The sequence below is a fragment of the Salvelinus namaycush genome, chromosome 27 (genome assembly GCF_016432855.1).
Source record: "Salvelinus namaycush isolate Seneca chromosome 27, SaNama_1.0, whole genome shotgun sequence".
In the NCBI taxonomy this organism is placed as follows: Eukaryota; Metazoa; Chordata; class Actinopteri; order Salmoniformes; family Salmonidae; genus Salvelinus; species Salvelinus namaycush.
In genome coordinates this window covers 34,700,123-34,721,776 of record NC_052333.1, presented here as the reverse complement: position 1 = coordinate 34,721,776, position 21,654 = coordinate 34,700,123, and the positions used below count along the sequence as shown (strand labels likewise).

Below are 21,654 nucleotides of genomic sequence, written 5' to 3'. Positions count from 1 at the left end.
AACATAACAAACAGAAGCTAAGTTAGAGGGGAAACTACATTTTAGATGTAGATTTTATTCATCAATAAACAGAAAAAAACGTATTTATTTAATACCTTGATCCCCAGGTCTTCCAGGCTGTTGGTTCTGGGTAGTTTGGGAGAATCTCTGCTTCCGAGTCCTTTCTCTTTCTCCTCTGCCTCGGGCTGGGAGTCTACGATATCATCAAAGGTGGACAGGAGGGACAGGAGGTTGATTTCTCCCTTTGTGGTTTTGGCATCTACAGAGAGAATTTAAAGAAGGAAGAAAATTATATATATATTTAAGCTTAGGAACATACACTATATATAGCTATATATATAAGCTACTGTATGTGGACACCCCTTCAAATTAGTGAATTTGACTATTTCAGCCACACCCGTTGCTGACAGGTGTATAAAATCGAGCACACAGCCATGCAATCTCCATAGACAAACATTGGCAGGAGAATGGCCTTACTGAAGAGCTCAGTGACTTTCAACGTGGCACCGTCATAGGATGCCACCTTTCCAACAAGCCAGTTCACCAAATGTCTGCCCTGCTAGAGCTGCCCCGGTCAACTGTAAGTGCTGTTATTGTGAAGTAGAAACATCTAAGAGCAACAACGGCTCAGCCGCGAAGTGGTAGGCCAGACAAGCTCACAGAACGGGACCGCAGAAGCACGTAGGGCGTAAAAATCATCTGTCCTCGGTTGCAACACTCACTACCGAGTTCCAAACTGCCTCTGGAAGCAACTTCAGCACAATAACTGTTCGTCGGGAGCTTCATGAAATGGATTTCCATGGCCAGCCTAAGATCACCATGCGGAATGCCAAACACAGACTGCCATTGGACTATGGAGCAGTGGAAACGCGTTCTCTAGAGTGATGAATCACGCTTCACCGTCTGACGGAAGAATCTGGGTTTGGCGGATGTCAGGAGAACGCTACCTGCCCCAATGCGTAGCGCTAACAGTAAAGTTCGGTGGAGGAGGAATAGGTCTGGGGCTGTTTGTCATAGTTCGGGCTAGGCCCCTTAGTTCCAGTGAAGGGAAATCTTAACGCTACAGCATACAATGACATTCTAGAACGATTCCCTGCTTCCAACTTTGTGGTATCAGTTTAGGGAAGGCCCTTTCCTGTTTCAGCATCACACTGCTCCTGTAAACAAAGCGAGGTCCATACAGAAATGGTTTTGGTGGAAGAACTTGACTGGCCTGCACAAAGCCCTGAACTCATCCCCATCGAACACTTCTGGGATGAATTGGAACACCGACTGCGAGCCAGGCCTAATCGCTCAACATCAGTGCCCGACCTCACTAATGCTCTTGTGGCTGAATGGAAGCAAGTCTCCGCAGCAATGTTCCAACATCCAGTAGAAAGACTTCCCAGAAGAGGGGAGGCTGTTATAGCAGCAAAGGGGAGACCAACTCCATATTAATGCCCATGATTTTGGAATGAGATGTTTGACGAGCAGGTGTCCACATACTTTTGCTCACGTAGTGCATGTCCATTCAAACCTTTGTCACTGAAGTCCATCCCAACTTTAAGTCCAGGGGGCACTGTGAGTAACCCTGAAGTAAAGGGAAATAGATATGTTACTACACAAACATCACGACACAAGCAAGAAACATGTCCTCAATCACAAAAAGATCTGTAATCACTTAAATCTGTATTCCGATTTTTGAAGAGAGCCATTTGGTTCCCGGGAACAGCACACAGTATGTGTTATTTCAAAGGCCCTTTCAGTCTGCATTTTCATTGTAAAGTAAGCATCCCGCCTCACACTAATCCGCCTCGCTGTGCACAGGCAGCCTTTTGTATGGGAGACCATTGCCCCTCTACCATTTCAACTCCATAATAAAGGTCACTTCACCGTTCTCAAAGTCTATGTCTTCCTCCAGCTCGGATTTCGTCTTGATTTGCTCCAGTGTCAGCTCGTCCATACCACCTATGTAAACAAGATAGAATAGAAATATTTCTCTATAATTGACTAAAGGGAAGACTTACGACAAATATTTATTATATATTTCAGAGCCATATATACATACATGAATATGCGCTATACATACAAAAGTATGTGGACACCCCTTTAAACGTGTGAATTCGGCTATTTCAGCCACACCCGTTGCTGACAGGTGTACAGTATAAAATCGAGCACACAGCCATGCAATCTCCATAGACAAATATTGGCAGTAGAATGGCCTTACTGAAGAGCTCAGTGACTTTCAACGTGGCACAGTCATAGGATGCCACCATTCCAACAAGTCAGTTTGTCAAATTTCTGTCCTACTAGAGCTGCCCCGGTCAACTGTAAGTGCTGTTACTGTGAAGAAACGTCTAGGAGCAACAGCGGCTCAGCCGCGAAGTGGAAGGCCATACAAGCTCACAGAACGGGACCGTAGAGTGCTGAAGTGCGTAAAAATCATATGTCCTCGGTTGCAACACTCACTACCGTGTTCCAAACTGCCTCTGGAAGAAACGTCAGCACAAGAACTGTTCGTCGGGTGCTTCATGAAATGGGTTTCCATGGCCGGGCACCCGCACACAAGGGTAAGATCACCATGTGCAATGCTAAGCAGCGTTGGCTGGACTGGTGTAAAGCTCGCCGCCATTGGACACTGGAGCAGTGGAAACGCCTTCTCTGGAGTGATGGATCACATTTCACCAACCAGCCGTCTGACGGATGAATCTGGGTTTGGTGGATGCCAGGAGAGCGTTACCTGCCCAAATGCATAGTGCCAATTGTAAAGTTTGGTGGAGGTGGAATAATGGTCTGGGGCTGTTTTCCATGGTTCAGGCTAGGCCCCTTAGTTCCAGTGAAGGGAAACGCTACAGCATACAATGACATTCTAGACGATTCTGTGCTTCCAACATCCAGTGGAAAGCCTTCCCAGAAGAGTGGAGGCTGTTATAGCAGCAAATGGGGGACCAACTCCATATTGGTCATGTAGTATATATGGATCTGATAATATATTTAGGTGAGGACTCAGACCCACCGGGCAGAAAGGGGTAGTTGGTGTTGCTTCCTCGGAGGCTCTCAGAGGGATTAGGGTTTGGTGGACGCTGCAGGGACATAGAATTCTTAGCAGAGATGCCTGTGTCCCCCAGTAACACCTGGACAGAGAGTGAGAAGGAGATTTAATGACACCGGGTTGTAAAATGTGTAGCAAGTGTATGAAAAGAAGTAGACCTTTTAATAAGATTAATAGATCACTCAGGATAGTGCTACAATTCTGAATGTTCCCAATGAGTCACATCATGATCATAGCAGCATTATTAGGACACACAGACTAAGACAGCATAGCTTAATTACAGCTGACAATAGCATGTACCTCAGTGAAGTCCAAAAGCATTCCTGTCGTTGGATCTCTGACTACTGAGATGCCAGAGTGTAGAGGAGACAAAGAGCAATGGAGAAGAGAGTCCACACGAACGTCTCGCTCAGCCAGCCTAGAGAAAAGCAACAAGTCTGTTACCGCAAATTAATTCTGTGACCATGTGGTACAACAGTACTTCACTACAGGTGAATAGCCTCATCTGGACCACTGAATTCCCCTTTAACACCACTTTCCAAGTGAGATTTATATGGCATCAAAGCAATAACAACTAAACAAGCAAAACCCTAATAAGAAAAGTACAGTGTCTCTCTGTGTGCAATAATAGTGTTTAACATGATTTTTGAATGACTACCTCATCTCTGTACCCCACACGTACAATTATCTGTAAGGTCCCGCAGTCAAGCATTGAATTTCAAACAGATTCAACGAAAAAGACCAGAGATGTTTTCCAATGCCTCGCAAAGAAGGACACCTATTGGTAGATGGGTAAAAAAAAAAAAAAAGCAGATATTGAATATCCCTTTGAGCATGGTGAAGTTATTAATTACACTTTGGATGGTGTATCAATACACCCAGTCACTACAAAGATACAGGCTTCCTTCCTAACTCAGTTGCTGGAGAGGAAGGAAACCGCGCAGGGATTTCACCATGAGGCCAATGGTGACTTTAAAACAGTTAGAGTTTAATGGCTGTGATAGGAGAAAACTAAGGACGGATCAACACATTGTAATTACTACACAATATTAACCTAAATGAGTGAAAAAAAAGGAAGTCTGTACAGAATAAAACAATTCCAAAGCATGCATCCTGTTTGCAATATAGCTCTAAAGTAAAACTGTAAAAGTAGCAAAAAGTGGCAAATGTCCTAAATACAAAATGTTATGTATTTTTATTTTTATTTATTTTTTAAATTTTATCCCCTTTTCTCCCCAATTTTCGTGGTATCCAATCGCTAGTAATTACTATCTTGTCTCATCGCTACAACTCCCGTATTGGCTCGGGAGAGACGAAGGTCGAAAGCCACGCGTCCTCCGAAGCACAACCCAACCAAGCCGCACTGCTTCTTAACACAGCGCGCCTCCAACCCGGAAGCCAGCCGCACCAATGTGTCGGAGGAAACACCGTGCACCTGGCCCCCTTGGTTAGCGCGCACTGCGCCCGGCCCGCCACAGGAGTCGCTGGAGCGCGATGAGACAAGGATATCCCTACCGGCCAAACCCTCCCTAACCCGGACGACGCTAGCCCAATTGTGCGGACCTCCCGGTCGCGGCCGGCTGCGACAGAGCCTGGGCGCGAACCCAGAGACTCTGGTTAAAATGTTATGTTTGTGGCAAATCCAACACAACACATCAACGGTAGGGGCTGCATCATGCTATGAGTATGCTTGTCATCGGCAAGAACTAGGGAGTTTTTGCAGGATAAAAAGAAAACGGAATAGACCTAAGCACAGGCAAAATTCTAGAGTAAAACCTGGTCTAGTCAGCTTTCCAACAGACACTGGGAGACAAATGCCCCTTTCAGCTGGACAATAACCTAAAACACAAGGCCAAAAATATACTGATTGTACAAAACATGAAGAACACCTTCCTAATATTGAGTTAAGAACACCTTCCACTTTTGCCCTCAGAACAGCCTCAATTGTTGACTCCAATGCTTCCCAAAGTTGTGTCAAGTTGGCTGGATGTCCTTTGAGTGGTGGACCATTCTTGATAAACACGGGAAACTGTTGAGTGTGAAAACCCCAGCAGCATTGCAGTTCTTGGCACAAACTGGAGCACCTGGCACCTACTACCATAGCCCGTTCAAAGGCACAAATCTTGTGTCTTGCCAATTCACCCTCTGAATGGCACACATACACAATCCATGTCTCAATTGTCTCAAGGCTTAAAAATCATTATTTAATAATGAATCTACACTGTAGTGATGGGTCGTTCACGAATGAGTCGGCTCTAAGAGATGGCTCTTGTAGGTGAACGTTGGGAGCCGGCTCGCATTTCAGAAGTGCCGAATCTATTCATAAAAATAAAAATAAATTAAGATAAGAATAATCAAAAGATTTAAATTAATAGAATTAACTAATTCAAAGAATGAAAAAATAAATTAAATAATATAGGCACCAGGGCAACAGAAAGAAGAGGGATCAGATGGAGCAGAAGCACCAGTGCCACAAACGTCTGCTGTTTGGATGCTGTTTGACGAGAGAGCAACTGGGGATGCAGCCCCAAAGGAATCCCTCAGTAGATGCCATAATGGAGGTCCGATCCTGTTTGGAGGAGCCCCTCCTCTGAGCTGGTGGAAGAACAAGGCCTCTGTCTACCCACGGCTTACTAAAGTCATGACAGGGAGACTCTGCATAGTGGCCACATCCGTTCCCTCTGAGAGGGTCTTCTCGAAAATGGGACAAATAATTACTGAGAGAAGAAACCGCATCAGCCCCTCGAAAATGAGGCAGCTTGCATTTCTGAATGCAAATCTCTCATAAAAGCAAAATATGGTCAGCATTGCTGTGTGCTGCTGGTTATAACATGGCAATAAAGAAGAGAGAGAAAAGAGAGACCAGTTTAATGTTTTAAGTGGGATGCTGCAGTTTTGCACATTGTTTCTTTGACATGGTGCAATATTCTATTATTATGTTGTTCAGATTGTATTCGTTTTGAATGGTTAGATTTATATGCACTTTGTTTATATACATTAAAAAGTTATACTTTAAATGCACATGTGTAATAGCATTCTTTTTCATAACAAACTAATGCATTTTTAAATACATTGTGGTTGAGGTATAGTATGATTTCATTTAATAATTTAATTAGAATTATTTTAACCCCAATCATTGTCAAACTATCACAAACTGTTTGACTTGAAAAAATACAACACATTTTTTTTTTAAAGAGCCGTTTGGGAGCCAAAAGAGCCGACTCTTTTTGGTGAGCTGAGCCGAACGAGCCGGCTAACTGAAAAGAGCCGGAATGCCCATCACTACTACACTGACTAACTGAAGTGGATTTAATGTGTGACATCAACAAGGGACCAAAGTTTTCACCTAATCAGCCTACTATGTCATGGAAAGAGTTGCTTACCAAGACAACATTGAATGTTCCTAAGTGGCCTAGTTACAGTTTTGACTTAAATCTGCTTTAAAATATATGTCAAATCTTGAAAATGGCTGTCTAGCAATGATCAACAACCAACTTGACAGAGCTTGAAGAATTTTTAAAAGAATAAATGTGCAGATATTGTACAATCCAGGTGTGTAAAGCATTTAGAGACTTACCCAGAAAGACTCACAGCTGTAATCTCTGCCGAAGGTGATTCTAACATGTATTGACTCCGGGGTGTGAATATGTATGTTCAATATTTCTGTATTTAATTTTCAATATATTTGTTTCAAAAAAATTAAACATGTTTTCATTTCGTCATTATGGAGTATTGTGTGTAGATGGAAAAAATATATTTAAAAAAGAAACGTCATCCATTTTGAATTCAGACTGTAACACAACAAAATGTGGATTAAGCCCTTGGGTATGAATACTTGAAGGCAGACTCACTTCAGAAACCTGTGGAAGGCAGCGTCGGTATCGTGTATGGGAAGCCAGGCAGGGTCACGTAGGAAGCGCTTCTCTACCTCTGTCTCCAGGCCCACACTGGTGGGAGGGAGTCCATGGGGGAGCTGCAGATAAATGAATGATAGAAACACATAAGGGAGATAATAGGCTGGAGAGATTAGATAGATGTATGTAAACACAGGATGATTTCCAAACTGAAGTTTGCTCCTTTCCTTTAAACTTGATGGCGGGCCTTTGCGGTTCTTAGGGACTTAGGTAGGTAGGTGACACCTACTGTAAAAACTTAACTTAGACAAATAGAGGTAGATGGAGATATGCAATATATTGCTTGCATACTTTAAGCAGTCCTTTCATATCTGTAGAAATGGCGGGGCGAGTTTTCAGATAAGAATCATTCCACAGACTGAGACAGCTGCACCATCGAGAGCATTCTGACGGGTTGCATCACTGCCTGGTAGGCAACTGCTCGGCCGCAAGGCCCTACAGAGGGTAGTGCGTACAGCACCGTACATCACTGGGGCCAAACTTCCTGCCATCCAGGACCTCTATACCAGGCAGTGTCAGAGGAAGGCCCTAAAATTGTCAAAGACTCCAGCCACCCTAGTCAGAAACTGTTTTCTCTGCTACCGCATGGCAAGCGGTACCGGAGTGTCAAGTCTAGGTCCAAGAGGCTTCTAAACAGCTTCTAACTCCAAGCCATAATACTCCTCAACATCTAATCAAATGGCTACTCAGACTATTTGCATCCACCCTCTTCTACACTGCTGCTACTCTGTTATTATTTATGCATAGTCACTAATAACTCTACCTACATGCACATTATATTACCCCCACACATTGACTCTGTACCGGTACCCCCTATATATAGCACCGCTATTGTTATTTACTGCTGCTCTTTAATTATTTGTTATTCTTATCTCTAACTTTTTTTGGGTATTTTCTTAAAACTGCATTGTTGGTTAAGGGCTTGTAAATAAGCATTTCACTGTAAGGTCTACACATGATGTATTCGGCATATGTGACAAATAAAATTTGATTTGAGTCATACTGACCGTGCTTTGTGGATACAGGGGCTGGTCATTGGGCTGTGGATGTGTGATGAGCTCAAACCTGCCAGAGCAACCCATCTCCAGCAGGGATAGCGGGAGATCTGTGGGGCCCACAGGGGGAAGATCTATGGAGAGAAATGGGATTGAGATGAATAGCCTAGTTTCTATGGGCTGTCCTCTATCGCGCAATACATTGGAGTCCATTGTAAGATATTGAATCATATAAACATATATTGTAATGTCATAAATGTCATTCTGTTCATAAAACGTTGCGCATGTTGGGAGGGACTAACGTTACATTTCTGCAATATGAATGAGAGCTGAACTGGCTAGCTAACGTTAGCTAGGCTAACCCAAGTTGTTATATTCGCCAGTAAACTGTATTGCTAGCAAGTTACTTTAAAGCAAAGCTTACAGCAATGGCCTTAACCGTATGCCTAATTCATTATCTGTACATATGATCTAAATCTCCTTCACCTATTCTTTCCATTTCTCCACCGCAGATGAAAGTTGGTGCAGCAGTTCACTGTCTATTCGGAAATGGCAAAGATTGGTAGGCGGAAGTAGGTCAAATTGCCATATGTAATACGATATATATCTCAATATTAATACATTCTCTTACTAAATGTTGTCAAGTGTAGGCCATGCATTCCTTATAATTTACTTATTCTATCAATTTTAGCAAGTTGAATAGTTATTTTTCTTATTCATGCGCCCTAACAACTGTGTACGTCATTTTCATGCGACTGTGTTTTTGTGTTGGTGAATGGGTGTGATTACAACTAGCTATAGTAACGTAACAGAGGTAACAAAATAATTACATTTCTAAATACAATAGTGTCAATGTAGTGTATTTTGTTTATTGTTGTAGTCTGAAAGCTACATTGCCATATTGTTGATAAGCAATTATATACTTTCCACTGCCCTGTGTAACACAATGTAGATGGCTAGTAGTAACAGCTAATGTTAATAGGTAGCTAGCCAACCAACCAGCTAACAAGCTAACGTAAGGTTTTAAAATGTTGTCAGATGCATGCAGAAAGTAGAAACAGAAATCTATTTGGTCGTGAACAAAGTGTAAATAGTAGTTTTTGAGTTTATGCAATTGCATTGTAGAGTTGAATTAAACCACACTTGTGTATTGGTATTCATTGTGTTGTGCAAATATGTCCACTATTCTGGTTGTCCATTCCTTTTTCACACTACTTTCCAGCTGGGTTCGACATGGTTGTGTTCCCAAGCTCTTTGACGGAGGAAGAGGAGTCTCTGCAGAAGAAATATGCCAAACTCAAGAAAAAGGTGAAAAACTTGAAGCATCTCCTCACTTGACTAGAGAGAAATCGATGTATCCGTATCCTGTTTCTGACAATGAGATGTGTCACTGCCCCCACATTTGCAGATGTGATCAGGAGTAGTCCTAGGTCTTTGTTAAATTCACCGGTCAGTCATCATCATCACACTCATGTTGAAAGTTAGATATCATTATTATGTTACCAAACTCCGATTGGCCTTAGTGTTTACACCTCTTATTGTCTCTTTCTCTCCATCTATCCTCACACCTCTAGAAAAAGGCACTGCTGGCTTTGAAGAAGCAGCAGAGTTCAACCAGCCAGACCAATCAGAGTGGATTGAAGCGAAGTATGTGGCTTTGTCTTCACTTTTTAAAACTGTATTACTAAGCAGATACTTTGTCAGAGTTGATTATGTTGCATCTACTCTCTCCCTCCTAGCTTTGTCAGACCAGCCGGTGCTAGATACTGCGACAGCTACAGAGCAGGCAAAGATGCTTATCAAGTCTGGAGCCATCAGCGCCATCAAGTCAGAGAATAAGAACTCTGGCTTCAAGCGCTCTAGAACACTAGAGATCAAACTCAAGGTGAGATACAAAATGCAGTGATGTGTAATGTGAATTGATCATAGAATAAATTATTGATACAACAATTTATATACATAACAATAATAGTAATGTTTAAAGCTGAGACGGTTGCAAATTCCTTTTAAATCTGACACATAAACTAGTCTGTGATGGAACTCAAACGTATCAATTTATGGTTTGGTAATGATTTGTTATATTTTCTCTTTCTGTTTACCAGGATCCAGAGAAAGTGCCAGGCCCTGTGGCTTTCCAACCATTCCAAAGGAGCATGTCCACTGATGAGGAACTTTCTGAGGTAAAATTAGAATTAAATGACATCCCATGTAAAATCAGCCAATGAATTGATGAACTCTACCTACAAAATGGCATGCATTTACAGTATTTTGCCAATGCTGTCTGCCTGTATTGTGGCCACAGAACCAGTGACTTGGATATTTTGGGGGGGGGGAATATACAACTGATGCTGTTGCTTTGAAATTTTTATTTCTACTCCAGGCTGGCAAAAGAGCCCACAGAAAATCTTTGTACGAGAGGTAAGCCTAAAAGCTCTGATAAATAATAGACGCTGGTTTTCTGTATAAGGCGGTTTAACATCTCAATCTCTAACAGCTTCGTCACTCCAGGTGACCGGGCGGCTCGTGACGACGAGGAGGAGGAGGGAGGCGGCGGCCTTTCCACCAGCAGAGACATGGAGCGAGAGAGAGACAGAGGAGACCGAGAGATGGACAGAGAGAGGGAGCGCGACAGAGAGAGAGACCGGGGCAGCGGCGACCGGGGCAGGGACAGAGAGCCGCGAGACCGGGAGAGAGACAGGAGCCAGGACGGAGACCGGGAAAGGGGAGGAGACAGAGAGTCACGTGAGCGAGACGGACCGTTCAGACGTGAGTATTAGTTTACTGGACTTCTGTCTTTTCATGTGTCTTATCATTGGCATTCTTAAAAGGATGTTTAGCTCAAAATACAAATTCAAGGATGGAATAATGGAACTGTTTTTCTTCTCCCTTATCTTTCCCCCTCTCAGGATCAGACTCGTACCCGGAGCGGAGAGGGGTGAGGAAGGGGAACACAGTGTACGTGTATGGAACTGGCCTTGTGGAGGACAACCTGCGTTCAGCCTTCTCCCAACACGGCACCATCATTGACCTGTCCATGGATTCCCCACGCAAGTACGGCTACATTACTTTTATGTCCTTGTGGGTGTGTGATTGGGAGAGCATCCAAAACTGAAATTGTTCAGTGTTTTAAAATGTTTTGCAGTTGAAAACTAAAACTAGTCCAGTAAGTCCCTCACTGTTTTGTTCTGTTTGGTGCTAATGAACACAGCCTTGTCTTTCTCTTTCTAGCTGTGCATTCATCACCTTTGAGAAGATGGAGTCTGCAGACCAAGCTGTAGCAGAGGTCAGTATAGCTCTAGCTCCCTGTCCCAACTTAAGGCATTATAGTGTAAAACCTATCATCTATACACTCTTCTTCTCCCAGTTGAATGGAAGCACGGTGGGAGACGTCCCCATCAAAGTCAGCATCGCCAGGAAGCAGCCTATGCTGGAGGCAGCCACCGGCAAATCTGTTTGGGCCACTCTGGGTAAATATCAGTTCTAGTCAAACACAGATCGGACTAACAAGCAGTGTATGACAGGAAGTGTCAACTCTGGATTCATGTATACTTTCTCTCTTTCCCCTTACAGCTGTGCAGAACAGTGCCAAAGGTTCCTACAGAGACAAGAGAAACCAGGTTGTGTACAGTGAGGATTTCCTATGAGCTAAGAGGCGTGCCGCATTGGAGATCTGTAAGAATCAACGAGTTAGCTTTGTATGCATTTTCTATATTGCATTTTGTGTTGGTTGTTGATTGCCTGTTAGCCCGATGTCAGTTCTGAGTAGATGCTACATTTCATTCATGGCCAGGATGTGTAATGGCAATGACCATGTGAACAGAGATTGTGGTGGTTTGGTCTTGCAACCAGGGGTTTCATTGTTTTGTGGAGCTCAATAAATCACATCAATACATTTGTCCATCTGGTTGTCTGATGCGGTCTTGCTTTGAATCAAAGGATCGAATTAGATTTGGCACTGTATCAATGTAATAACACAATAGTGTATGTCTCATAGCTGTAGGCCATGAAATCCACCTACCTCTCACATGCATCGATTTGTCTGTTTCCTTTGGTTTAGCACGATACAATGCAGAGACGTATAAAGCTAACGTAACAAAATGTGGACTAAGTGAAGGGTTCTGAACACTTTTCAAATGCACTGTATATTAACACGTCATTTTGTGCACATTTACAGAATAGTGTCTCGAGTCCTGAGTAAACGCGCATTGCACAAAGTGTAGGTCTCTTACTATTTGTCCTTTTGTGATGAGCATGATTATGGAATGATAGCCTACTTTATTCTTTTGGGTACTTTTAAATATAGTGTCTTACACTGTTAAGTACACATTACAAATCAGCTGGTACATACCAACATCCAACAAGAAGCTCACCTTCAAACACACAAATGTAAAATATTTTATTGGGCAGCCAGTGAGTTACAAATGAGACAATAAGGTCTAAAACTGAGGTGTGCACAACTCCAGGCCTCCAGAGCCACGGTGCTGTACAGTAGGTCATCGTTTCCCCCCCCTTCAATTAAATAATTAAGAGATAAATAATCAATCCATGTCATTGACTGGCCAGAGCTTCAAACCAGCATACACTTCGGCCCGTGAGGAGGACCGGAGTTGTGCACCCCAGGTCTAAAAGTAGGGGTTTTCCCTTTCAAGATCTTAGTAGGTCCCTCCAGCACACACAACCTCGTTTCCAACCCACAAACTCAAAGGCACACTCCAAACCACTCTTTTGGCAATTAGAGCAGAAGGTAAGCACACAGCCGCTTGCTTGAATAACCCCCCTGTACCTCCAACTGTAACCTGTAATGCTTAGTCAATGAGTGTACATTTTGGCTGAGAGGAGGGGTAAGGGAGCATCTCTCCTCCTCCCTGTTCCAGTGTCCTTTTCAAAAGTCAAATCTGTCCTGAGTGTCTCCCTCTCCTTCCCCTGGCCCTGCCACTCGCTCCATCTCAGCCTGTGCCTCCAAGCTGTTCTGAGCGGTCGTCTTCCCATGCTGCTCCTTGAGGTGGCGCCGCAGCGCCGGCTTGTGGGCGAAGCGCGAGTGGCAGTAGGCGCAGCAGTGAGGCCGCTCACCGCTGTGTAGGTTCATGTGATCGCACAGCGTGGACTTCTGCGTGAATGTCTTGTCGCAGAGTGGGCAGCGGTGGACCTTGGCACCGCGGTGCACGGTCATGTGGCGGTTGAGGTTACTGGAGTGGTTGAAGTGTTTGCCGCAGCAGGGGCACACGTACAGCAAGTGGGTGGCGCGCGTGTGGACAGCCAGAGAGTGGGCCGAGGGGAAGGTCAGGCCGCATTGCTCACATGCCACCGGCCCCGCTGTGCTGGAGGTGGAGCCCACCACGGCCACAGACTCATCCCCCGCCCCGTCACCACCTGTTGGCACAGCCGCCATCCCCATGTTACCTTCACCTCCATCACCACTGGGGTCGTCCAGGTTGTAGTGGGCCTGACCATTCCCGTCCCGGGGCACCAGCTCCTCTCCCTGAACCTCCCCCATCCCGTAGTCTAGCCGTGGGAGATCGCCCCCCGAGAGGAAAGCTGACCTCATGGCTTCCTGGCTGAAGTCCAGGCCAAAGCCCTGCATCATCTCCGCCCCGGTGGGTAGACGCCACGCCTCCTGGTATTGCATACCCAGAGGCCTCCTCTCCCTCTCGCGGTACGAGCCACGCTTCCTCTTGAAGCCCCTCCCCCTCCCCCGGCCCACTTTGGGTGAGTCGGTGAGTCTACGCCTCCAGCCTTGGAGCCCCTCCCTCTCAAAGCCGCTGTTGCGGATGGCCATTTCAGCTGGGGCTATATCATCACCCCTGCCCCCTCCCACTATGACACTGTCCGTATCTTGGTACTGGCACCCCTGATGCCCCTCTGTGGCTTCCTCTCCGCCTTCCTCTGCATCTCGCCTCTCTTCCGGCTCCTGCTCATCCTCGATGCAGATCCGGAACACGTCATAATCCTCCCTGCCCTCTGTTACTCTCACCTGGAACAACATGAGACCGATTTGAGTGTGCTACTAATCAATGTCCTTGTGTAGCTACCAGACCTGGGTTCAAATACTATTTAAAATATCTCAACTACTTTCACATACATTTGATCAAAGTATTTATTCAGATATATATTTTATTTGAAAAGACAAGTAGTTGAAAATCCTCAAATACCTTGGTTAAATGTATGCAGTGTATTTAAAAATAGTATTTGAAATCCTCTCAAATATAATTTGGAAAACTTTTTTTTTTTTACAACAAAAAAAACATTCAAATACTCAACAAAAAATGTACAGATGGATGCAGTGGTAAGTGTTGTTCCTGAATTGCCTTACTTTGATCTCATCCATTGTGTTAGGGTCATCATCGTGTTGTATATCTGTCTTAGTGTTTGAGTCTGTATGGTCATCAGCCTGAGACTGTACAGGGCTGTGAGGCTGCAGTGAGGAATGATCAGCAGAGGTTGACATAAGGGAGTGGCTGCTGCCACTGACTGTCACTGGCATCGATTGGCTCTCTTCTGACTTGATCTGAAAATGAGCGGTGCCAGTTCAACATCTTCACAGGTAAATACAATCCAGCCTTTGATAAATCACATAGTAGATAAGTTCAGTAAGTATTTGCCTTATACAATTGAAGCACGGTATAATCACATTTTACGTTGTGATTTCAAACAATTGCTTCAATAGGGTGCCTTTGACTATACACTAACCAAAATAAGCAACTAACCTTTGGTGAGCTGGGGTTCTTTGGCTGCATGTACTTGCCCAGGGCTCCCCGGCACTTCTCCACAACATGCTCCATCTGCAGGTAGCTAGCGGCCGTCAGGTAATTCACTATCTCCTTGGGGCTGAACTGCAGCACACCGGTGTAACAGGACTGGAGCAGCTCACATACCACCGAGGAGCTGTGAAGGACTGACACCTAGAGGGCAAAATAGGAGAAAAAAAACACACCAAACAGCTATTTTGCTGTTACGTCTCAGATACACTATAAATACAAAAAAGTATGTGGACACCCCTTCAAACGCAATCTCCATAGACATTGGCAGTAGAATGGCCTTACTGAAGAGCGCAGTGACTTTCCACGTGGCACCGTCATAGGATGTCTAAGATCACTATGCGCAGTGCCAAGCATCAGCTGGAGTGGTGTAAAGCTCACTGCCATTGGACTCTGGAGCAATAGAAACACTTTCTCTGGAGTGATGAATCACGCTTCACCATCTGGAAGTACGACGGCGAATCTGGGTTTGGCGGATGCCAGAACAACTACCTGTACGAATGCAGTGCCAACTGTAAAGTTTGGTGGAGGAGGAATAACGGTCTGGGACGGTTTTTCATGGTTCGGGATAGGCCCCTTAGTTCCATTGAAGGGAAATCTTAACGCTACAGCATACAAAGACATTCTAGACGATTCTGTGCTTCCAACTTTGCGGCAACAGTTTGGGGAAGGCCCTTTCCTGTTTCAGCATGACAATGAGAGGTCCGTACAGAAATTGTTTGTCGAGATCAGTGTGGAAGAACTTGACTGGCCTACACAGAGCCCTGACCTCAACCCCATCAAACACCTTTGGGATGAATTGTAACGCTAACTGCAAGCCAGGCCTAATCACCCAACATCAGTGCCCGACCTCACTAATGCGGTTGTGGCTGAATGGAAGCAAGTCCCCGCAGAAATGTTCCAACATCTAGTGGAAAGCCTCCCTAAAGAGTGGATGCTGTTTTAGCAGCAAGGGGGGGGGGACCAACTCCATATTAATGCCCATGATTTTGAAATGAGATGTTCAACATGCCGGTGTCCATATACTTTTGGTCATGTAGTATATTTTTTTAATGATCAATCGTGTAAGCCATTAGTGTCATATCCTGCAAGACTTGTGATAGAATCTACTATAATGAGGCATAGGACTGGAACCACAGCTGGCATGATAAAACATTTGATAACTTCCCAGGCTCAAAGATATGCCTATTAAAACAGTTAGATCATTGAAAGGGTATGTGACAAGAAGTGTCTGTCAGGGGCTAGTACATCTGAAGCTGACACTCAACATTTATCAAACATAACCCAAATAGTGTGCATCACGGTGGCTTTCCCTGGCACCCACCTGCAGTTCAGAGGAGGGGTTGAGCAGGAACTGGTCCCTAAGGAAGGGGGAGCAGGCAGCAAGGACCACTTTGTGTCCACGGAATGTCTGCCTGCCGCTGGCCACTATAGTGATGTCACAGAACTGCTGTCTGGACCTCAGGGAGTTCATGCTCTTCAGGGTGGCGTCACCGTGACCCGGCAACCGGAAACACAGCACCTCCATCTTAGCTACCGTGGAGCCTATAGGAGAGACACGAAGAGGACTCTTGAAATTCTGCAATGATCATAAAAATACAAATATTTTAAAAGGGAACATTTAGCATCTGGATCAACCAAAGGGAAACGTGGAACTTTCTGGGGTCTGAACATTTCTCCAGCTAGTCATACTGGCCAAATTCAGACCAGAGAGCAAGCCCCATGGCTGTGCAAGAGGCATGATGGTGTCTGACTATACTTCAAAGAAAAAAGCACAACAGCTCCCATATCTCGGCTTGACATCCAACATTCCCTGTGATTATTAATTGAAGTTAGAGTAGGTGAGGTCATTGTTCGCTCGTTTTGATTTCAAGGCTTCTCAAGCAGGTCACAACGAGTAGCTGAAATCAGCTATATGACATGGCTCTCTATGGCAAAACAATTACATCAAGCGCCTACTAGCCTAGGTTGAAGATAATCATACATTGTTTTTCGACCTAATTTTAGCTACTAGTTACCTATATCAAATATTATATCTTATTGTTTTATGTGACTATAAAGCTAACGTAATACTACTGCTGCTGTTAACGTTACTAGCTAACGTTAGCAAATGATGCTAGTGCTAACTAGCTAAGGTCAACTGTGCAGGTTTTAAATTTCGCAAACGGTCATGTTATTGTGTATCCAACCACTCGCATAGCTAACGTTACCCAGCTAGGAGTACCTCGCTAGCTAGCTTGTTACCCCCCTACTAGCCACAGGCCGTTAGCTAGCCGTCGTTTGTGACCTGCCTGCTAAAAGACAGTAAAGTCGACGTTAGTTTAGTGTTTCCTTACCTGCAACTACTGTAGATATATTTTCCCCTTACTATATGTTGTGGAGTAACTAGGCACTCAATAACCGGTCATTCATTGTATATTGGCTAGCAAGCCAGCTAGCTAACGTTAGTATGTTTACTTTGTTAGCTTGTTTTAAACGAGCGTCAGTAGTTACACAGCCACAAAGTCATAAACCCCGCCTATTTCTACAATTTATCTTCTTAAATTTTGATTTTAAAGCAAACATTAACCACACTGCTAACCTTACGCCTAACATTACATTAAGACCAAAAAAAACGTATATTAGTTTTCATGAATTTTTACGATACAGCTAGCCATTTTCTTTTCAACGAGAGTGGACCAGCACTTCCCGTGACAACTAGTGATGGGCATTCCGGCTCTTTTCAGTGAGCCAGCTCGTTCGGTACAGCTCACCAAAAAGAGCCGGCTCTTTCGGCTCCCAAACGGCTCTGAAAAAAAAATGTTTTGTATTTTTTCAAGTCAAACAGTTTGCGATAGTTTGACTATGATTGGGGTTAAAACAATTCTAATTAAATTATCAAATGAAATCATACTCTACCTCAACCACAATGCATGTAAAAATGCATTGGCTTGTTATGAAAAATAATCATATTAAACATTTGCATTTAAAGTATATCTTTTTAATGTATAAACAAAGTGCATATAAATGTAACAATTCAAAACAAAAACAATCTGAACAACATAATAATAGAATATTGCACCATATCAAAGAAAAATAAATAGCAATATGCATAACTGCAACATTCCACTTAAAACATTAAACTGGTCCCTCTTTTCTCTCTCTTCTTTATTGCCATGTTATAACCAGCAGCACACAGCAATGCTGACCATATTTTGCTTTTATGAGAGATTTGCATTCAGAAATGCAACCTGCCTCACTTTCGAGGGGCTGATGCGGTTTCTTCTCTCAGTAATGATTTGTCCCGTTTTCGAGAAGACCCTCTCAGAGGGAACGGATGTGGCCACTATGCAGAGTCTCCCTGTCATGACTTTAGTAAGCCGTAGGTAGACAGAGGCCTTGTTCTTCCACCAGCTCAGAGGAGGAGGGGCTCCTCCAAACAGGATCGGACCTCCATTATGGCATCTGCTGAGGGATTCCTTTGGGACTGCATCCCCAGTTGCTCTCTCGTCAAACAGCATCCAAACAGCAGAAGTTTGTGGCACTACTGCTGGTGCTTCTGCTCCATCTGATCCCTCTTCTAGTTGCCCTGGTACCTGAGCCAGCTGACTGCTGGGGCTGTCCCTCCCTGCTGCTGAGGTTATTCTTTGAAGAGCCTCATCAATCGTTCTGGCATCACTGAAGGTTAACTTCTTAAACCTGGGGTCAAGTGCAGCGGTTTCTGATAGCACGTGATTATATTCCATTCATGGAACTTTCTGTCCACTGATGAACATAGGGTGTCCATCAACTCTGTCACATGTCCTGTGGTTACATTTGCTTCTCTCTGGCGGCTGGCTGTGACTCGCTGCAGACCATTACACAGGAGCAAAATTCTTGAGGCTGTCACATAGCTGAAAAGAGAGAACAATAACTTATTAGTTCAGGTTCATGTTTAGTCTACTGATACTACTATTCTCATCTACCGCTCAAATACAGTTGAAGTCGGAAGTTTACATTCACTTAGGTTGGAGTCATTAAAACTCGTTTTTCAACCACTCCACAAATTTCTTGGTAACAAACTATAGTTTTGGCAAGTCGGTTAGGACATCTACTTTGTGCATGACACAAGTAATTTTTCCAACAATTGTTTACAGACAGATTATTTCACTTATAATGCACTGTAACACAATTCCAGTGGGTCAGAAGTTTACTAAGTTGACTGTGCCTTTAAACAGCTTGGAAAAATCCAGAAAATTGTCATGGCTTTAGAAGCTTCTGATAGCCTAATTGACATCATTTGAGTCAATTGGAGGTGTACATGTGGATGTATTTCAAGGCCTACCTTCAAACTCAGTGCCTCTTTGCTTGCTTGACATCATGGGACAATCAAAAGAAATCAGCCAAGACCTCAGAAAAACAATTGTAGACCTCCACAAGTCTGGTTCATCCTTGGGAGCAATTTCCAAGCGCCTGAAGGTACCACATTCATCTGTACAAACAATAGTACGGAAATATAAACACCATGGGACCACGCAGCCGTCATACCGCTCAGGAAGGAGACGCGTTCTGTCTCCTAGAGATGAACGTACTTTGGTGCGAAAAGTGCAAATCAATCCCAGAACAACAGCAAAGGACCTTGTGAAGATGCTGGAGGAAACAGGTACAAAAGTATCCATATCCACAGTAAAGAGTCTTTTATCGACATAACCTGAAAGGCCGCTCAGCAAGGATGAAGCCACTGCTCAAAACCGCCATAAAAAAGCCAGACTACGGTTTGCAACTGCACATGGGGACAAAGATCGTACTTTTTGGAGGAATGTCCTCTGGACTGATGAAACAAAAATAGAACAGTTTGGCCATAATGACCATCGTTATGTTTGGAGGAAACAGGGGGAGGCTTGCAAGCCGAAGAACACCATCCCAACCGTTGTGCACAGGGGCTGGCAGCATCATGTTGTGGGAGTGCTTTGCTGCAGAAGGGACTGGTGCTTCACAAAATAGATGGCATCATGAGGAAGGGAAATGATGTGGATATATTAAAGCAACATCTCAAGACATCAGTCAGGAAGTTAAAGTTTGGTCGCAAATGGGTCTTCCAAATGGACAATGACCCCAAGCATACTTCCAAAGTTGTGGCAAAATGGCTTAAGGACAACAAAGTCAAGGTATTGGAGTGGCCATCACAAAGCCCTGACCCCAATCCTCTAGAAGATTTGTGGGCAGATCTGAAAAAGTGTGTGCGAGCAAGGAGGCCTACAAACCTGACTCCGTTACACCAGCTCTGTCAGGAGGAATGGGCCAAAATTCACCCAACTTATTGTGGAAGGCTACCCAAAACGTTTGACCCAAGTTAAACAATTTAAAGGCAATGCTACCAAATACTAATTGAGTGAATGTAATCTTCTGACCAACTGGGAATGTGATAAAAGAAATAAAAGCTGAAATAAGTCACTCTACTATTATTCTGACATTTCACATTCTTAAAATAAAATGGTGATCCTAACTGACCTAAGACAGGACATTTTTACTAGTATTAAATGTCAGGAATTGTGAAACTGAGTTTAAATGTATTTGGCTAAGGTGTATGTAAACTTCCGACTTCAACTGTACATATACAGTATAATACTGGATTAAATAATGATGTAGTAATAACTGCTTACTGTTCCTCTCTACACTGATCTCCACAGTGACCTGCTCAAAGGGTTCCAGGACTCTGCACAACTCCTCCACCACCACCTCCCATTCCTCTTGGGTCAGAGCATCAACAGGTGCATTGATAATGGCCAGGGTAGAGATGATGGCATCCTTTGACTCAAGAAACCGCTTCAACATATAAAATGTTGAATTCCACCTTGTAGTGCAGTCTTGTTTAGGCCTCAGCTCAGGCATCCCCATCTGGCGTTGTGTAGACTTTAGTTTTTCAGCACCTACTGTGCTCCTGTGGAAGTATTCCACAGCTGCTTTCACTTTGTCCACAGTGGGCTTCATCACCTTCAGAGCATCTCTTACAACAGGTTGATTGTGTGGGCAAGACATGGATGATGGGTCCATTTAAAAATGTCCCACATGGTTATGTTAGCTGCATTGTCGCTAACACAACAGACCACTTTTCCATCTACTTGCCACTCTCAACAGTTCCTCTGCCAAGTTCTGAGGTGTGTCTGTCGCTGAACTCAAAGCAGTCCAGAAGACAGCTAGACATCGAAAAATCTTCAATGAAGTGACCAATGAACCAAAGATGCGTGGGGGAGGGCTGAGCCAACTCACTCACAGTCACACGCCGAGGAGAGAGAGGAAGGACAGCTGTGAAAACAACAGAATAGGGGTTTCCTGCTTGGAATTGTGTACATTGGATTTAGACTATTGCTATAATTTCTAAAACCTCTGTCCTCCACGATTGAAAATGGCTGGAAATCAGTGGCAATCATTTTAGCCAATGCAATATCAATTTGGCCTTGTTTTGCTACAGACATAGACTTTGGCATAAACTGGTCCATAGAAGACTGCATTGCTGTGGGTCGCAGAGTAGGCCTACTTGACTGAGTGGATACATCACCACGTGTGGAGGTGCTGACTCCACCACTATCACTAGCAGGCCCGCTAGTTTCTCGAAGCTCCGCTCCAGCTAGCTTCACAGTTGGGTGCACAGTTCGCATATGCCGGTGTAGGTTTTATATGAGATTTTGTTTTGGCAAATTCTACATTATTAAAATGCATCCAAATGCTACTGTGCTTCTGACTCATTTTCCAGCTGTTTTCACAGCTGTCCGTCCTTCCTCTCTCTCCTCGGCTGCTAAGTGTGTGACTGTGTGAGTTGGCTCGGCCCTCCCCCACGCATCTTTGGTTCATTGGTTGACACTGCGTGTCTGATTGACAGTGTAACGGCTGTCGTCTTCCTCCTCTTCTGAGGAGGAGAAGTTTGAAGGATCGGAGGACCAATGCGCAGCGTGGTACGTATCCATATTTATTAGAATACTTTTCAAGAATTAACAAAAACA

The 21,654-nt window shown here is 44.1% G+C and overlaps 3 protein-coding genes across 4 annotated transcripts in view; 1 reads left to right on the top strand and 2 right to left on the bottom strand.

Annotated features, from left to right (window-relative positions):
* Window positions 1-8,503, bottom strand: part of LOC120022458 (helicase SKI2W-like) — a 47,170-nt gene extending 38,667 nt beyond the window's left edge. Inside the window, exons 1-8 of the mRNA XM_038966369.1 lie at window positions 8,427-8,503; window positions 7,953-8,074; window positions 6,883-7,004; window positions 3,332-3,449; window positions 2,996-3,113; window positions 1,873-1,947; window positions 1,517-1,570; window positions 96-259 (exon numbers count right to left, since the gene is read on the bottom strand). Coding sequence (XP_038822297.1) covers window positions 96-259; window positions 1,517-1,570; window positions 1,873-1,947; window positions 2,996-3,113; window positions 3,332-3,449; window positions 6,883-7,004; window positions 7,953-8,074; window positions 8,427-8,439 — 786 coding nt within the window. The 5' untranslated portion in view covers window positions 8,440-8,503. The remainder of the gene's footprint in view (window positions 1-95; window positions 260-1,516; window positions 1,571-1,872; window positions 1,948-2,995; window positions 3,114-3,331; window positions 3,450-6,882; window positions 7,005-7,952; window positions 8,075-8,426) is intronic.
* Window positions 8,504-8,690: 187 nt separating this feature from the next.
* LOC120022466 (negative elongation factor E-like) lies at window positions 8,691-11,840 on the top strand. The gene is made up of 11 exons (XM_038966384.1): window positions 8,691-8,754; window positions 9,163-9,248; window positions 9,515-9,587; window positions 9,680-9,825; window positions 10,043-10,120; window positions 10,321-10,358; window positions 10,435-10,706; window positions 10,847-10,991; window positions 11,169-11,223; window positions 11,305-11,407; window positions 11,511-11,840. The coding sequence occupies exons 2-11, from the start codon at window positions 9,174-9,176 to the stop codon at window positions 11,582-11,584; spliced, it is 1,059 nt and encodes a 352-aa protein (XP_038822312.1). The 5' UTR covers window positions 8,691-8,754; window positions 9,163-9,173; the 3' UTR covers window positions 11,585-11,840.
* Window positions 11,841-12,317: 477 nt separating this feature from the next.
* LOC120022461 (zinc finger and BTB domain-containing protein 12-like) lies at window positions 12,318-17,368 on the bottom strand. 2 transcript variants are annotated; one of them, XM_038966378.1, is made up of 5 exons: window positions 17,032-17,367; window positions 16,020-16,240; window positions 14,645-14,839; window positions 14,251-14,445; window positions 12,318-13,911 (listed from the first exon to the last, which is right to left on the bottom strand). In XM_038966378.1, exons 2-5 carry the CDS (start codon window positions 16,221-16,223, stop codon window positions 12,823-12,825), a joined length of 1,683 nt encoding a protein of 560 aa, XP_038822306.1. In that variant the 5' UTR covers window positions 16,224-16,240; window positions 17,032-17,367; the 3' UTR covers window positions 12,318-12,822. The 2 variants fall into 2 exon arrangements, with proteins under 2 accessions (XP_038822306.1, XP_038822307.1); XM_038966379.1 differs by lacking the exon at window positions 14,251-14,445 and having other exon boundaries at window positions 17,032-17,368.
* Between the last annotated feature and the right edge of the window lie 4,286 nt (window positions 17,369-21,654).

Excerpts from the sequence above, each read along its gene's own strand:
- LOC120022466 (XM_038966384.1), top strand. The coding sequence starts at position 9,174 with ATGGTTGTGTTCCCAAGCTCTTTGACGGAGGAAGAGGAGTCTCTGCAG. Across the intron at positions 9,826-10,042 it reads CACTAGAGATCAAACTCAAG|GATCCAGAGAAAGTGCCAGG; the intron begins GTGAGATACAAA and ends TCTGTTTACCAG. Across the intron at positions 11,224-11,304 it reads CAGACCAAGCTGTAGCAGAG|TTGAATGGAAGCACGGTGGG; the intron begins GTCAGTATAGCT and ends TTCTTCTCCCAG.
- LOC120022461 (XM_038966378.1), bottom strand. The coding sequence starts at position 16,223 with ATGGAGGTGCTGTGTTTCCGGTTGCCGGGTCACGGTGACGCCACCCTG. Across the intron at positions 14,840-16,019 it reads ACCCCTCCTCTGAACTGCAG|GTGTCAGTCCTTCACAGCTC; the intron begins GTGGGTGCCAGG and ends TTTGCCCTCTAG. Across the intron at positions 13,912-14,250 it reads ACACAATGGATGAGATCAAA|GTGAGAGTAACAGAGGGCAG; the intron begins GTAAGGCAATTC and ends ATGTTGTTCCAG.